At 48.2% G+C, this 16,148-nt stretch overlaps 1 protein-coding gene across 1 annotated transcript; it reads right to left on the bottom strand.

The window, feature by feature from the left end:
• Window positions 1–2,686: 2,686 nt before the first annotated feature.
• On the bottom strand, window positions 2,687–15,352 carry LOC309523870 (UAP56-interacting factor-like). The gene is made up of 9 exons (XM_082208052.1): window positions 15,178–15,352; window positions 12,783–12,920; window positions 11,277–11,419; window positions 10,938–11,062; window positions 10,068–10,140; window positions 6,351–6,394; window positions 5,943–6,017; window positions 4,675–4,786; window positions 2,687–3,176 (listed from the first exon to the last, which is right to left on the bottom strand). The coding sequence occupies exons 1-9, from the start codon at window positions 15,272–15,274 to the stop codon at window positions 3,036–3,038; spliced, it is 948 nt and encodes a 315-aa protein (XP_082064178.1). The 5' UTR covers window positions 15,275–15,352; the 3' UTR covers window positions 2,687–3,035.
• Between the last annotated feature and the right edge of the window lie 796 nt (window positions 15,353–16,148).

A 16,148-nucleotide genomic window follows, 5' to 3' on the forward strand; every position in this document is an offset into this window, starting at 1 on the left:
GACAGACCACATAATGCGTCTTCTGAACATCCTAAATGATATGCTGCCACATGTAGTAAAGCCAAACGACATTGCTTCTATAATTTATACTATGATGGTTATTCGGTACAAACAATTATTACCTTTCAAGATCAGAACCTGGCTAAACTTATCCACAGATTAAGACATCTATTCCTGAAGAAAAGAATAATAATACCAAGACTTTTTGAAAATAGGTTACCAATGACCCTATTCTCTGCTACCAAGAGCGACAAATCAATGACCAATGAGGAACAGGAAAAATTTAGGAAGGGGCACTGGTCCCAAAAAGCCCTGTTCGACCATCATAAACAAGAGACTCTAAAATCAAAAAGGAAAGGTGCACCCTTATATGGTTTGCATCATCCTGCAAATGAGTGGAAGGATAATCTCTCTCCAGAAGAAAATGCTCTAATAAGTCATTACCTTCCTTAGCACAAATCAAAATTTTAGAAAGACAACACTTAGAAACAGATTAACTGAAAAGGACGAATGTATGGATGCCAGAGAGGAGGATCTAGCAGACGACCAGACTCCCTCCAAAAAGGTTCCCATGGTGGAAGAGTTTCCTTCTCAGGCACACAACTTGGCAGTCTGTCACCCTCACAACTTTCAGGTAATGACAGAGATAAATCTGCCTTCATAGGAGAATGTAGTAGATTGCCCCCCCAAAAAGGGAAACCACCACCATGGTGACCTCACCGGGTTTCAGGACTAAAATGAGATACTTAGATGAGGAGGAACTAGGCTCCAGGCAGATGGAACATCCTCCGGTGGGTGCCCTGGTAAACAAAGGCTCTACAATTTTCAGTGTGAGTACTTTATATCCATTGTCTGAATTCATCAAACTCCTGGGCTGTTCCCCGTGCAAAGATACTGTTAAAATAAATAACACCCAGCTGCCACATAAATAGGCAAATTCCAAAAACTTTTCAGAAGATAATTGACAAAGACTAAATTTTAGCAAAGCCAAACCCAACCTTAGCTTTACAACATGGAATATAGCAGGATGGTCTAAAAAGGCATCTGACGTGTCTTTTGTCCAATTCATCCAAGGGTATGACATTGTATTTCTACAGGAGACTTGGAGCGTAAGTGAAATAGATGTTAACGGCTTCTCGTTTTGCCTCCCTGGATCACCAAGCTTCAAAGGGGGGCAAATTAAAGGCAGCTTGGGTACCTTTGTATTTTACCCTTGTAAAATTGGGGAGAAGCAGCATGTGGGGAGGTTGCTTTCCTGCCTGGCTTGTGGGCCTCCCAGAGGCATCTAGTCAGCCAGTGTGTGGAACAGGAGATTGATGTGTTTATTGCATTATCTCCAATGGCTAGACTTCACTCCAAAGGTGGCTCTCAGCCCAAAGTGGATGGGCATTGCCCTTCAATTGGTGTGCGTGATTGATTATGCAGGGAGGGGCTTACTCCCCTCCCCTCATTTTTATTCATGTTAGCAACCCTTGTGGAGGCCAAGCCATATTCTGCCCCCATTCCTCCATGGAGCTCAAGGGTCTCCCCCCTCCTCATTTTATGCTCACAAGAGCCCAGTGAGGCAGGTTAGGCTGAGAGGCAGGAACTGGCCCCCAGGTCACCCAGGGAGCTTCGTGGTTGTGTGGGGATTTGAACCCTGGCCTTCTAGGTCCCAGCCCAACACTCTACCCACTACACCACACAGCCAGACCTCCCCCCCCCAGTCTGGAGTCCAATTCCCAGAAGCCCACTGAAGTACTCTTGAGACCCACTTGGTATGAAGAGTTGGACTGCCTTGTTCTAGAAGATTGCAGGCTTGTCCTCATAGCTTCCAGAGGTAAACTGCATGGTGATATTTAACTATGTTGAAACAGATCATTTGCATTCTCACACAAATGAGAAAGAGGAAGGATAATGGCTAAATAAAGTATCTTCTCCTACTTATCTAAATCCCTCCAAAAGATTATTGGTATAGGAGCTCCAGAGTGTCTGGTGAGAGCCATGTGGTTGAGCTGGAGCAAGTAGCTCAACTCTCTCCACACACTGAGTTTTTCAGGTAGACCAGGAGTGGGGGACAATAGCCTTGATTACCTATTTCCTCCCAAGGTAAGGGGAAGTGACATGGCTAAGATGGCAGGACAGCTTACTCTATGACGTTAACCCCTTCCAGCATTAATTAGACTGAAGAATGTTGTTATATGAGATGTTGGTTATACGAGACTGGTTATCCCACACAACATGCTCTCATGCAACCCATGCACTCCAACTGAAACCCATTTCCTGGACAATATCAACATTGTGTTTTGTGCCTGTGAACTCCATAGTAAATATTTTTATTAGAAAAGAAAACAGCCCGGTGTTTCAGCTTCTCAAAGTTGTTTTATTCAGTGCACTGCTACAGCTTGTCACACCCAAATCCTTCAAAGGAATCTGCCAAAGTGCTTTTCCAGGCAAAAGGGGGCAGAGGGAGAGAAACAAAGAACCTCAAATTCACTAGACCAGGGATGAGGAATTGTGTGGCCCTCTAGATGTTGTTGGATTCCATCACCCCTGACGGTCAGCCATGCTGGCTGGGGCAGAAGGCCATTGGGTCTGGCAATATCTGGGAGCCCACAAGATTCCCTGCCCCCGCCCTACACAAACAACCAGGCACTCAGCTGTGAGGCATGCCTCTTACTGGAGGGAGGGTCACTCCAGAGGCAGCTGTGGCATGAGGGTGCTGGATCATGCCTTTGTGGGCACATCTGAGGATTAAAGAAGGCCCCTATGAAGCTTGCTTGGAGATCTTCCTTAACACATGGCTCTCCGGCAAAAACACAACTGTACTAGCAGCCATACGGAATCACACCTCAAAGCTGGATCAGACAGTAGGCTACATCAGGAGGAAGTCTGGGGCAGAGGGGCCTAGAGTGGGAGTCAGAGCTGCTCTTAGGGCTGCATGTCTGAAGCATGGGCAGAAATCTTTGAGTGTGAGGTTGCATGGGGCTGTCTCTTTGTGTTTTGGTGATGCCAAGCTGCCACCCAGACAGAGGCAGGCAACCAACCAACTGGCTTCAGGGGCAAGCTCCTTTGCAAAGCCAGTCTGACTTCACCAAGTGCAATGGCAGAGTGACCATGCGGCCTGTGTTCTGCTTCGCTGTGAAATGGCGTGTGTTCCTCAACCCAGAGAACCTTTCGTTCAACGTCAAGCTTGTCTAAGGAAGAAAAACATAAGAGTTAGTCTTGAATCCCCACACACATGTGCTGGGAGATGTCTGCACACAGCACATTTAAAGCACATCTCCTCCCACCCACACACACCCAAAAAGTCCTGAGAACAATGATTTGTTAAGGGTGCTGGGAACTGTAGCACTGTGAAAGGAAAACTAAGGTTCTTGTTATTCTTTGGAGGGGGTGGAATGGTGAATACACAGCTCTGCTGAACACAGATAGATTTAGCTTTGGAGACAACACATGTATGACCACTATCTTCATGTGAGTTCCTGGCGACCTTCAGCTTAAACACAACCTGCTCTGAAGTGAGAAAAATCCATCACACTCAAACATTCCTGCACGAACTGCCCATGGCAAGGAATGGTTTCCTTGAGGGCATGTGTAATAGGGTACAAAACCCACCTTCTATATTTTGAAGCCCAGGAGTTAAGAGATGAGGAGTCCACCCAACCCCAGCTCAAGCTGGGGGTTGGACTGGAAGGGAGACAAACTAATGTCCCCAGAATTGAGGGGAAGCTTGGCTAATTTCCAGGTTAAACTGAACACTTTAGTACCGCCCCCCAGGGCACCATTACGTGGGTCCTCTGAAGCATGAGAACGCTCAGAAGGTAAGAACAGGGCTTTCCTCCCCACTCCTAAGTTCAGCAGGTGGCTAGAGGTGGCCACATGAACACCCCCTACCGCACCCCCAGCATAGGTTCAACTTTTAGCACAATTGAACTTTAACAAAAAGTCTTCAGCCAGATGACATACAATGCTTTGGCAGCGGCAACTTAGCATTTTCTTGATCAACTTATCATTTTCTTGATCATTTTCTTGATTACAAACAATTAAAAAGGCGGACAATCTTGCAAAGGAGTGTTGCCATTTAAATTGCTGGTTTGACGTAGGAACCTGAAAAAAGAAAAGGAACCAACTACCCAGAGTCTGCTTCATATTGCCCTCTTTCTCCACCTCCCTCTATCCTAAGGTAAAGGGTAAAGGGACCCCTGACCATTAGGTCCAGTCGTGACCGACTCTGGGGTTGCGACGCTCATCTCGCTTTATTGGCCAAGGGAGCCAGCGTACAGCTTCCGGGTCATGTGGGCAGCATGACTAAGCCGCTTCTGGAGAACCAGAGCAGCACACAGAAACGCCGTTTACCTTCCTGCTGGAGCGGTACCTATTTATCTACTTGCACTTTGATGTGCTTTCCAACTGCTAGGTTGGCAGGAGCTGAGACCAAGCAACGGGAGCTCACCCCGTCGCGGGGATTCGAACCGCCAACCTTCTGATCGGCAAGTCCTAGGGTCAGTGGTTTAACCCACAGCGCCACCCGTGTCCCTCCCTCTATCCTGGTTACAAACAAGAGTTAAGATTTGAAAGCCTTGTTATCACCTCATTCCCTTCAATTAGCCAGCTGCTCTGGCAGATGACATCAGTTCCTTCCTGCTTCCAATATTCCTGCTCCAAAAGCCTCCCAATATTCCTGCTCCTAACCTGGTTAGCCATAGCCCGGAAGTTGAATCTCAGGGGAACACCTTTGGGCTGGGAACGGCTCATCTTTTCTGGGCCTCTTCTCCCCCTCAGGAAGGGGTGCTTGGCTCCTGGCCTGTGAAATGCACGCAGAATATAAATATGCCTTCTTTCCATGGAGCCAAGGAAGAAGGGTGGAATTTGTTAATCTCCCAAACCTTCCCAAGTAAGAGATGCCGGAGTTGCGTCACCTACAACTTCCTCAGGGATCAAGCAGCTAAGAAAAACGAAACATCCCACCTGCGCATGGTTTCAGAGAGAGCAACAGCAGAAGTTCTGTACTTTGAGGGCAGAAGACCCACACTCTGAAAGATGAGCATTTGCCCAGTGGATTCTGGCCAGTCCATGAGGGCTGCCTGCCCCTTCCCACTCCATCTCAGGCGCAGAACACATTGGCTCTGCCACTCCTTGCCTCTGGCGCCACCTACTGTTGGCCTCTTTGCCTTCCACCCTACCAGTCCCAATGAGCACCATCCACCCCTGCATTGGTCCAGAGGCGGAGAGGCGTAGCTAGGTGATCTTGCACTCCTGGCAGAACCATCCAGATTGCGCCCCCTACCTACAGACAAGTTAGCTCTTCTTTCCTTCTCTCCTCCAACACCCCCCCTCCAATTCAATTCACTCTCTATTAAAAACCTTTCCTTATTAGGCAATCAATATTTTTATTTATTTATAGACATATTTATGGACATATTTCTAGCTAATTTTGTGGCCCCCCTCGCCTATGCCCCTGGCTCTGAAAGGGGAGCTGGCTGCAAGTGTCACAGGCCTGGTGGGCCAGAAATCCAAAGCGAGGGCCAGTGTGGCACAGTTGTTGGAGTACTGTGCTAGGAACTGGCAGACCAGGGTACAAGCCCCCACTCAGCCAGGAAGCTTCCTGGGCTCACTCTCAGCCCAACCAACCTCACAGGGTTGTTGTGTGACCATAAAATGTGTGTGAGTGGGGGCGGGGTGGACTCTGCATACCACCTTGAGTAGCTTGGGGAAAGGAGGGAGATAAATGTGCGAAAGAAAGAAAGAAGGAAGGAAGGAAGGAAGGAAGGAAGGAAGGAAGGGAAGGAAGGAAGGAAGGAAGGAAGGAAGGAAGGAAGGAAGGAAGGAAGGAAAGAAAGAAAGAAAGAAAGAAAGAAAGAAAGAAAGAAAGAAAGAAAGAAAGAAAGAGTGATAGAGCAGGAAGGTGAGATGCACAATAGAGAATGGGCATTGTTTTCACTCAAGGCAACATAACGTACATGCTTGCTTGACTTGCTTGGGGGTTAGACACAGAAACGGTCAGCACACCTCCAGGATTGGGTTCTGGCTGCCACCTAGAGAAAGAGAGACAGGGAGAGGAAGCAAAGAACCAGACTCCTAGCAGCAGCAGCAGGAGGAGGAGGAGGACTGGAGTGAATGGAGCACAGACTGATGAAGACATGCCAGCGTTGGAGGAGGTTGAGAAGGCTCCAAAGGTCAGACACTCATCAAGATCCAACTGAGGTGCCCTCTACAATTCTCCTACAAAGTAAGGTCAGTGCAACCCTAGAACCTCCCACCTGGGGAAAAACAGAGCAGGTGCTCTGGCATATTGCCAATCCTTACTTTCTCTCCTTCACCACTGCTTTTTCTTCCTTCAGAAAAGGGGGGCTCTTTCCACAACTTACCTCCTCCTCTTTAAAGGCTTCCCTTCCACATTGGACTTTGTTTGCTGTAAGAGGGTAGAGAACAACAAGCATGACAGAAACCAAAACTCCCAAAGCAAGGAGACTTTGTTCCACAGTATGGATCGAAGCTCTCCACAGACTGTAGCTTAAAGTGGATTCCTTGTTTATTTTGCAAAATCTTAGAACCTCTAAACAGATTACAAAAAGAATAAAGTAATAAAATTATCAGTAAGAAACCACATTTGTTAAAAACTATTTAAGATCCTCTCCTCTGTCTTACATGATTGTTGTAAGGATTACAGAGAAAATGTTTGTAGAATACTGTGACTACTTAGGGAAAACACAATGCAATTTTAAATCTGGTCAGTCTTACAGTTGCCCCTTTAAGAATGGGTTGCAGGGCCAACTGAAGCCAGAGGGCAATGGCAACACATCCCTCACTGGATCACTGAGAGCCAATGTGGTGTAGAGGGGAGAGTGTCGGGTTGGGACCCAGGAGACCAGCATTCAAATCCCCATCAGCCATGAAGCTGAGTGGGTGGCCAGGGTTGCTGCTGAGATTGAATGAGGAGGGGAAGGGATGATGATGATGATGATGATGATGATACCACACCCATCTGGCTGGGTTTCCCCAGCCACTCTGGGCGGCTTCCAACAAATATTAAAAATACATTAAAATGTCACACATTAAAAACTTCCCTAAACAGGGCTGCCTTCAGATGTCTTCTAAAAGTCTGATATCTGTTTATTTCCTTGACATCTGGTGGGAGGCCGGGCCACTACTGAGAAGGCCCTCTGCCTGGTTCCCTGTAACCTCACATCTTGCAGTTAGGGAACCGCCTGAAGGCCCTTGGCACTGGATTTCAGTGTCCGGTTAGAACAATGGGGGTGGAGACGCTCCTTCAGGTATACTGGGCCAAGGCTGTTTAGGGCTTTAAGGGTCAGTATCAACACTTTGAATTGTGTTCGGAAACATATGGGGAGCCAATGTAGGTCTTTCAAGACCGGTGTTATGTGGTCTTGGCGGCCACTCCCAATCGCCAGTCTAGCTGCCACATTCTGGATTAATTGTAGTTTCCGGGTCACCTTCAAAAGTAGCACCACATAGAGCGTATTGCAGTAGTTCAAGCAAGAGATAACTAGAGCATGCACCACTCTGGCGAGACAGTCTGCAGGCAGGAAGGGTCTCAGCCTGCATACCAGATGGAGCTGATAAACAGCTGCCCTGGACACAGAATTGACCTGTGCCTCCATGGACAACTGTGAGTCCAAAATGACTCCCAGGCTGTGCACCTGGTCCTTCAGGGGCATAGTTACCCCATTCAGAACCAGGGAGTCCTCCACACCTGCTCGCCCCTTGTCCCCCAAAACAGTACTTCTGTCCTGTCAGGATTTAACCTCAGCCCCCATCCATCCTCCAACTGCCTCCAGACACTTACAAAGGACCTTCACCGCCTTCACTGGTTCTGATTCGAAAGAGAGGTAGAGCTGGGTATCATCTGAATATTGATGAACACCCAACCCAAACCCCCTGATGATCTCTCCCAAAGGGTGCATGTAGATGTTGAAAAGCATGAGGGAGAGGACAGAACCCTGAGGCACCCAACAAGTGAGAGCCCAGGGGTCTGAACACTCATCCCCCAACACCACTTTCTCGACACGGCCCAGGAGAAAGGAGCGGAACCACTGTATAACAGTGCCCCCAGCTCACAGCCCCTCTAGACAGTCCAGAAGGATGTTATGGTTGATGGTATCAAAAGCCACTGAGAGATCCAACAGAACTAGGAAACTGCTCTCACCTTTGTCCCTACCCGCTGGAGATCATTGCCCAGCGCGACCAAGGCAGTTTCAGTCCCATGATAAGGCCTGAATCCCAACTGGAAGGGATCCAAATGGTCCACTTCTTCCAGGTGTGCCTGGAGTTGTTCAGCAACCACTCGCTCTATCACCTTGCCCAAGAATGGAAGATTTGAGACTAGGTGATAGTTGGCCATATTGGCCAGGTCTAGAGATGTTTTTTTAAGAAGCGGTTTAATGACCACCTCTTTCAGCAGGTCTGGGAAGGCTCCCTCACAGAAAGAAGCATTCACCACCCCGCGAAGCCCATCGCCCAGCCCTTCCTGGCTAGCTTTTATAAGCCAAGATGGGCAAGGATCAAAGAGACAGGTGGTTGGTTTCACTCATCCAAGCAGCCTGTCCACATCCTCGGAGGTAACAGATTGGAATTGATCCCATTCAACTTGACTAGACAGGACTCTAGCACTCTCCCGCCCCAGCCCTGCTCCCATGGTGGAGTCTACCTCTTCCCAAATCTGAGCTATGCAAAAGCATTACAGGAGATCTTGGGGTCCCTACCAGGCCCCAGTGACGAAGGTGGTTCCGATAGATTGTGAAGCACCTGAAAGAGTCTCCTGCTGCTGTTTTCTGCAGATGCAATAGAGGCGGTGAAGAAGGTCCTCTTTGCTGTCACCGTTGCCACTTGGTAGACTTGACGTTGAGCTCTGACCCATGTCCGGTCCAATTCAGAATGAGTTTTCTGCCACTGGCACTCTAGCCGTCTCAGTGATTGTTTCCTCGCCCACAGTTCTGGAGATAACCACAGGACTGTCCGGGCTCCAGGCAATTGGAGAGGGCACTCAGAGCCAGAAAGTCGATAGCCCTGGTTAACTCTGCATTCCACCAGGGAATCCACCAGGGAATCAGCTGAAAGGCCATCAACATGGGATAAAACATCCCCTACCACTCTCTGGAAGCCAATTGGATCCATTAAGTGGCAGGGGCGGACCATCCAAATCGGTCCCACCTCCCTGCAGAGGGGAAGGGTCGCAGAGAAGTCCAGTTGCACTAGGAAGTGATCTGACCATGGCACTTCTTTTGTTTCACTTTTACTTACTGTCAGATCACCCACGTCACTAGAGGTGAACACCAGATCTAAGGCATGTCCGCGACTATGAGTTGGGCCAAACTTATTCAGGGACAGCCCCATGGAGGCCATGCTTTCCACAAAATCCTGAGTGGCCCCTTGTAAGCTTGTGTTGGCATGGATGTTAAAATCCCCTAAGACAACCAAACTAGGCGTCTCCAGGAGAACATCTGGTATGACCTGAAGCAGCTCGGGCAGGGAATCCTTGGCACAGTGGGGAGGTTGGTACACTAAAAGGAATCCTGTACTGCCCCTATTGCCCAACTTCCAGACCATGCACTCAGAGAGGTCTTCCCAATAGGGACGATGTAAACCACTTTAAGCTCCTTGGAGAAATGGTTGGGGTACAGATGGGGGAAAAAATAGTTGTTGTTGTTGTTTAGTTGTTTAGTCATGTCCGACTCTTTGTGACCCCATGGACCAGAGCACACCAGGCACTCCTGTCTTCCACTGCCTCCCGCATTTTGGTCAGACTTATGTTTGTAGCTTCGAGAACACTGCCCAACCATCTCATTCTCTGTCGTCCCCTTCTCCTTGTGTCCTCAATCTTTCCCAACATCAGGGTCTTTTCCAGATAGTCTTCTGTTCTCATGAGGTGGCCAAACTATTGGAGCCTCAGCTTCAGGATCTGTCCTTCCAGTGAGCACTGAGAGCTGATTTACTTAAGAATGGATAGGTTTGATCTTCAGGGCTGATTTACTTAAGAATGGATAGGTTTGATCCATGGGACTCTCAAGAGTCTCCCCCAGCACCAGAATTCAAAAGCATGATATAAAAGACAATGAAGAACTCACCCTTCGGTTGAAGTTGAATCTGGATTGCCTCTGGAAGAAAGCTGGTCTTCGGTTTAGCCGGAAAGGCTGGTTACTGGGGGGAAATAAAAGGACCCTATATTAACACAAATTTCTGCGCACACTCAAGCCATAGATACTGTGGTAGATACGCCAGTCTCCAAGTGGCGAGACTCTGGGAGTGACTATTCTTACGCAGGGCTCCGTATCTAGGGAATGAAGGTCAGAGTAGGCTGTGGTGTCTTTAGTAAGTATGGCTACTCTTACAAAGCATAGGACAGAGGGGCTCAGAGCACTCACACCACAGCAGGTCTTTCATTGGGGTTCCAGGCAAATCACAGCCTTACAGTTCAGCTTCCAGCATCAGCCAAATTCCCACACAAAACTCTGGCTCTGTTTTTCTACGTTACAAGGCGATGACGTCGTGTCCAAGTAGGTGGCAGGTGATCTGGATCCTGACCCCCTCCCCAAACATATAAAAATACATTTGCTGAATTTGGAATCTCAGTTGAAAAATTGTCCAGCCATTTGCTACTTGATTTTGCAAATGTTCAGATTCCCCAGGATTGGGAGGCGAAAACTGACACCGTGTCCTGCAAAGTGGCCGGCAGTCACACACACACTTTTGTGGGAACAGGGAAGCATAGGAGCCAGTTCCTAGGGGTTGAGGTCCCATTGGCTCCTCCAATAAAATATTTGAGAGGATCGTCCCCTCCCCCCAAAAGTTGATGGGCATTGCCATTCAACTGGTGTGCATGTGCTGCGTTTTGTGATCAATGGGGCAGAGTAGGGCTTACCTCCCCACTCCAATATTTTATTCAGGTTTCCCCCCCTGCACAGAAGTCTACTCCTCCCGAAACCAAGCTTCCTTACCTTTGGGCGGTTGGTGGAGCAGCTCCTGCCCTTCGAAAGCGATTGACCATTGTGGGATCCCTCTGCTGGGTACTGGGTGTTGTGCCATCCCTGCTCCCAACCAAGGTAGCATCTTCCTGCTGCACCTACAAATTAGCATAGTTTGCCTCAGGATTGGCTTCTTGAACATAAAGCATCATGGGCAGGGGAACAGCTGTTGAAGCCCAGCCTTCCTCATCCTGGAGTCTGCCAAATGTTGTCGACTACAACTCCCATCCATCCTGTCCTGTCTGGGTTTATAGGAGCTGCCGTCCAAAACTCCTGGAGGGTATCAGTTGGCAAAGATTGCCATAGTCCTACCTGTTGAGCTGAGCTGGGCCGATTTAGGGGGCTCATGCCTTTTGGCCCAAGGGCTGCTCTCCTCCTGGGACTGGTCACCCCATTCCAGAAAGGCTTCCTGTAATTCTGCTGCTTTGGAAACTCTCCTCTGAACTTGCTGGGTCCTAAAGAGACACACCATGCAGAATGTGATTCCTCATCAATCCTCAGGTGTCGACAATTTATCATTAAAAACAATGTTTCTCTGCTATTTGCCACATCTGACTCTCCCCTGCGCCTTCCTCCAAAGGGGGATGAGTATGTGAGATTACCTGCACTTTTGCTATTGTATTATTAATAATAATATATCACCCTTCATTAAAAGATCTCAGGGCTGTTCACAAGGGTAGAGCACAAATAAATAGTTAAAATAAAAACAGCAAAACAATAGCACCTCCCCCCACAAACACATTTAAAAGGCTGTAGAATATTAATCAGCCAGAGGCCTGGTTGAAGTTGGATCCTGGTCCAACTGCACTGGCTACCACCTAGTTTCTAATCCCAATTCAAATGCTGGTTTTTAATCTATAAAGCCTTAAATAGCTCAGGACTGCAATAGCTCAGGGACCGCCTCTCTCCATATGAACCTATCCAGACCTTGCAATCATCATCTGAGACCCTTCTTTGTGTGCTCCCTCCATGAGAGGTCCGGAGGGTGGCAACTTGAGAATGAGCTTTTTCTGCAGTGGATCCCCACTTGTGGAATGCTCTCCCCAGGGAGGTCAAGCTGGCACCTTTATTATGCACCTTTAGGTACCAGACAAAAATGTTCCTCTTCAACCAGGCCTTTTTGGCTGATTGACATCTGATACCCTTTTAAAATATGTTATGGAAGGGAGGGGGGTTATTGGGTTGTCTTTGTTTTTGTGAACCTCCCCGAGATCTGCGGGTACAGGGCAGTATACAAACTTTAATGATGATGATGATGATGATGATGATGATGTTTAGGATCAGAGTTTTCCTTTTCCTAGATGGCTTGTCCCAGGTTGACAAGCCCCATCTGTCTATCTCCAACATGAAAAGCCTATCTCAATTCAGGAGCACCCCTCCTCTGCAGATCCTTGTTCTCCCACAACACTACTGATCCCTACCTTGATACATTATTTTCCCACTTCATCAAAGGCCCATTAACCATAAAAGAAGGAGATTCTTTGTTGTGCTGTATTCCTAGTTCTGTGCTCCAGTTTGAAAGAGCTGTGCTCAAGTCATACTGGGAGCCAGTTCATGCTATAAATCACTTAAACGTTTTGTCTCTTTTTATGTTCATTATTTTCATTTTAATATTAATTCATTCATTATTTAATATTCATTTTAATGTTCATTTTATGTACCCTCCTCTGGTCACCCCAAGCTAAAGGTACTTGCATGAAGCTGAAGGGGGGGTTGATAACTCAGGATGCCAACCGTTACAAAAAGCCCTACCCCCATATTTCCTGAATTTTGCCAACTCCCAACCCTTCTCTTCCTGCTATTGCTTCTCACACATACCTTGCAGGTTCCTTGGTACCCAGCCCCAAAATCGACGTCTTCTGTTGCTATAGGCTGGATTCCAGTTCTTGAGCGGCTGCTTCCATCTGTTTTCCTTTGCATTTGTCTGCCCTTTCTTGTTGCGCTTTATGATGTCATCTAAATTAGGGAAACCAACACACACAGAATACGCCAAGGAAATCTTCTCTTTTGTTTCATGTTGGCCTCCCAGCATTTTAACACAAGAGGATGGGAAGCTAACCCTCAGTATGTGGGGCAAGGAGAGTGTGGCATAGAATACTGCTTTAAGGAATCCCAGTATTCCAAAACAGAATTCCAAAACAGAGGGTAGTTTCCAGTTGCCCTTAATAACTTGGGACCAGTTTATCTGCAATATGTGCCCAGTTGACCCCTTTGACCTGCAGAACTGGCACAATTACAGGTGCCACATACTACCAATTCTGCATTTGTAAGAAATGCATATTTTTGTGTCGCAGCCTCTACAGTTTGGAACTCCCTGCCTGCTCATATCAAGCAGGCGCCTTCACTATACTCTTCAGCACCTGCTAAAAATATTTTTATTTAGACAACCTAATCCAAATATGTAAAGTGTTGGCATGTGTTTTAATCTGGATTTATCTTAGGGTTGATTTTCTTTTAATTCAACTAGGGAAAATGTATTGCATTAAATGAGGCAAGGATAGCAGAGTGAGCAACAAACTGAACAGGCGTGGCAATTTCTGAGCTGTATTAATAGCATCGTCTAACCAATATAGAAGCGATCAGTATGGCTTTACTCTGAACGCAAGGGCTCCTTACCTGGAGAACTGAGTTGATTTGCATAATCATAGAAGCATAGGAAGAAGTGGCCTTGTACTGAGCCAGACCACTGATTCTTTTAGCTTAGTATTGTCAACACTGACGGGAACTCTCACTCCAGGGTAAAGGCAGAATTTCCTAGCCCTACCTGGAGATGCCATCAGAGATTGATACCTGGGATCTTCTGCATGCAAAGCAGCTACTCTGCCATTGAGCCAAGCATGATCCTTGAAGTGAATAATTACCACCATTCAAGAAAGTTTGAAAGTATTCAGAAGAGACCCCCCCCCCCAAAAAAGCAAGTCCTTCAAGGGGAAAAAATGAAGGAAGCTGTATATCCTTCAGCTTGGGGTGTGGGGATGAGAGGAAACCAGGAATTGGTTTTCAGTAATAGTATCAAACATAAACTCCCAATACTCAACATCAGAGAGGGAATCATTAAATACTGGGTGCTGGTTATTAAGTTAAGTCTGATCAAATAACAGTGGATGCCCAAATGCCAACCCTGAACAACAGAGAGCACATTTCCAGCATTCCTATTTTCAGAGGGGGCTTTAGGGAGGCAAATTAGCCAGGCAAGCCAATAGAGAGTGGAGAGATTTTCCTCTTTCTTTCATTGTAATTCCGTTGGACGGGGCAGGGGCATATTTCCAGATCACTGACTGAATAAATGAGTGTGATGTTTGTGTGCACAAACAGATCTTGTGCCAAGGAAATGATGATTTGCATTGCCCGTCAATGCCATAAATAGACCAGGCATCACATCAAGCTTCTATTTTTGGAGAGGGCCAGTTTATCATGTCTGTGCTGGACTGTGGGGTTTTGAGCTTGGAAAAACTGCTGTGGGGTATGATGAGGTGAGCCAAAATGTAGCTGTGATTTGAACCTAACAGGCTGCATCTAGATATACCCAGAGTAAACACACTGAAATTAATTAGAATGGCTAAGTAAGGGTCATTAATTTCAATTGGTCTACTCTGAGTAAGACTTAACTACAGACAACCAGTCCACACTGAGCCATCTGCTTTTCCCTGATGGTTCCCTTCTCTCTGGATGGAGGAGGGAGAAGTGTTTGGGTTGAAAATAGGCTGTCCATGGTGAAAGGAGAGTTACTGACAAACGGGAAAAAGAGAGGAAGTTGCAGGTGGGGGGGGTGTCAAGCAGAAGATGTGGGAGAAGACCCCTCTTGGGTTCAGCTAAGCTAATTGGCCTGTGGAATCAGGAATGGCATAGGTATAGACCCCGTGGGGACCCAACTTTGGGCACCTAAGAAGGCTGCAAGGAATTTGCAAACTTTGCCAAACCTTCCCTGGCCGAACATTTTCTGCGCCTCAGAGAGGTTCATAGGCAGCCTGCCCCGCCCCATATACGGAAGGTATATAGTGCATATTTTTTGGGAGGAGGGGCGGTTCTCACCTGGAACCAGCCCCCTCCACCCCAACTTTGAGAAGGGCACCCAGAGTGGATCTGGTTCCGCGGGAATAAAGCCTATGCGGCTCCGGAGCAAGTCCATAGGGTGGGGTGGGACGCTAGGACACACCCGAGACTCTAGGACACACCCAACCAACACCCGACGAGTGTAGAGAGCAGCACCTACCCAGAGACAGATCTATCTCCTCAGCAGCCACCGCCGGCTCCGATCCTGCCCCAGCACCGGCGGCTTCGAGCGTCTGCCCGGCCCCCGGCGCTGCCATGGCCTCTGAGGAAAGAGAGGGGTGGCGGCGGCCGGCCGGAGGAGAGCCCTCCGAGCTCCCGCCCCCTGGCCAGCTGTCCCATTCCCCGGCGCCGCCACCAGCGTCGCCCCCGCCCGCCCGCCTGCTGCGGAGGCCGGCCCCGGCCTGTGGCGCGGCTTGGGAGGCGGGCGGGGTCCACCTGCCGACCCATTCTTCTCCATGGCCTCTGCACCGCTCTCAAATCCCAAAACAGCCTGGATCACGCCGAAGGCAGCGCCGTGTGTAGTCCGGCATGTTTTTCTCACAGTGGCCGAGCAGGAGAACCCGAGCCCGGGAGCAGCGCTCTCTTCGCCTGAGGGTTCCAGCAACTCGCACTCAGGAAGGTTACTGTAGAGCACAGCAACCCTTATCTTTCTGCACCCCAAAGCGAGTGTTTCAAGAGGATAGGAAGCGTTTGCTGGAACAGGCAGGCCAGTGACCCATCTAGTCTCGCATCCTGTACCAGATGCCTCTAGGCATAGGAGTCAATTCCAAGAGTCCGAGGACCCTTCGCCATCCCCACCCTCATAAAATATTTGGTGGGCATTGCTATTCAAATAGTGTGTGTACACCGCATCACCTTATCGATGATTCAGGACAGGGCTTATCTGCCCCCCCCCCCCCATATTTTATTCAAGTTGGCACCCCTGCCTGCAGGAAACTTTCAAGCAGGCTCAACCAGTATTCACAAACATTACTGCTTCTGACCAGTGGATAGTAACCAGAGGCAGCTCTTCCCATTTTGCCACCTGAGGCAAAATTGGAATTGCCACCACTTGCTCTCCCTGCACCAGCACTTCCACTGCTGGAGAACATGGCATTCTGCAAAGCTACTCAGCACAAATATAATATGGGG

The sequence above is a fragment of the Podarcis vaucheri genome (assembly GCF_965113315.1).
Source record: "Podarcis vaucheri genome assembly, chromosome: Z".
In the NCBI taxonomy this organism is placed as follows: domain Eukaryota; kingdom Metazoa; phylum Chordata; class Lepidosauria; order Squamata; family Lacertidae; genus Podarcis; species Podarcis vaucheri.

Excerpts from the sequence above, each read along its gene's own strand:
- LOC309523870 (XM_082208052.1), bottom strand. The coding sequence starts at position 15,274 with ATGGCAGCGCCGGGGGCCGGGCAGACGCTCGAAGCCGCCGGTGCTGGG. Across the intron at positions 11,420-12,782 it reads GGTACCAAGGAACCTGCAAG|GACCCAGCAAGTTCAGAGGA; the intron begins GTATGTGTGAGA and ends GTGTCTCTTTAG. Across the intron at positions 4,787-5,942 it reads CAAGCAAGTCAAGCAAGCAT|GCCAGGAGCCAAGCACCCCT; the intron begins GTACGTTATGTT and ends TGCATTTCACAG.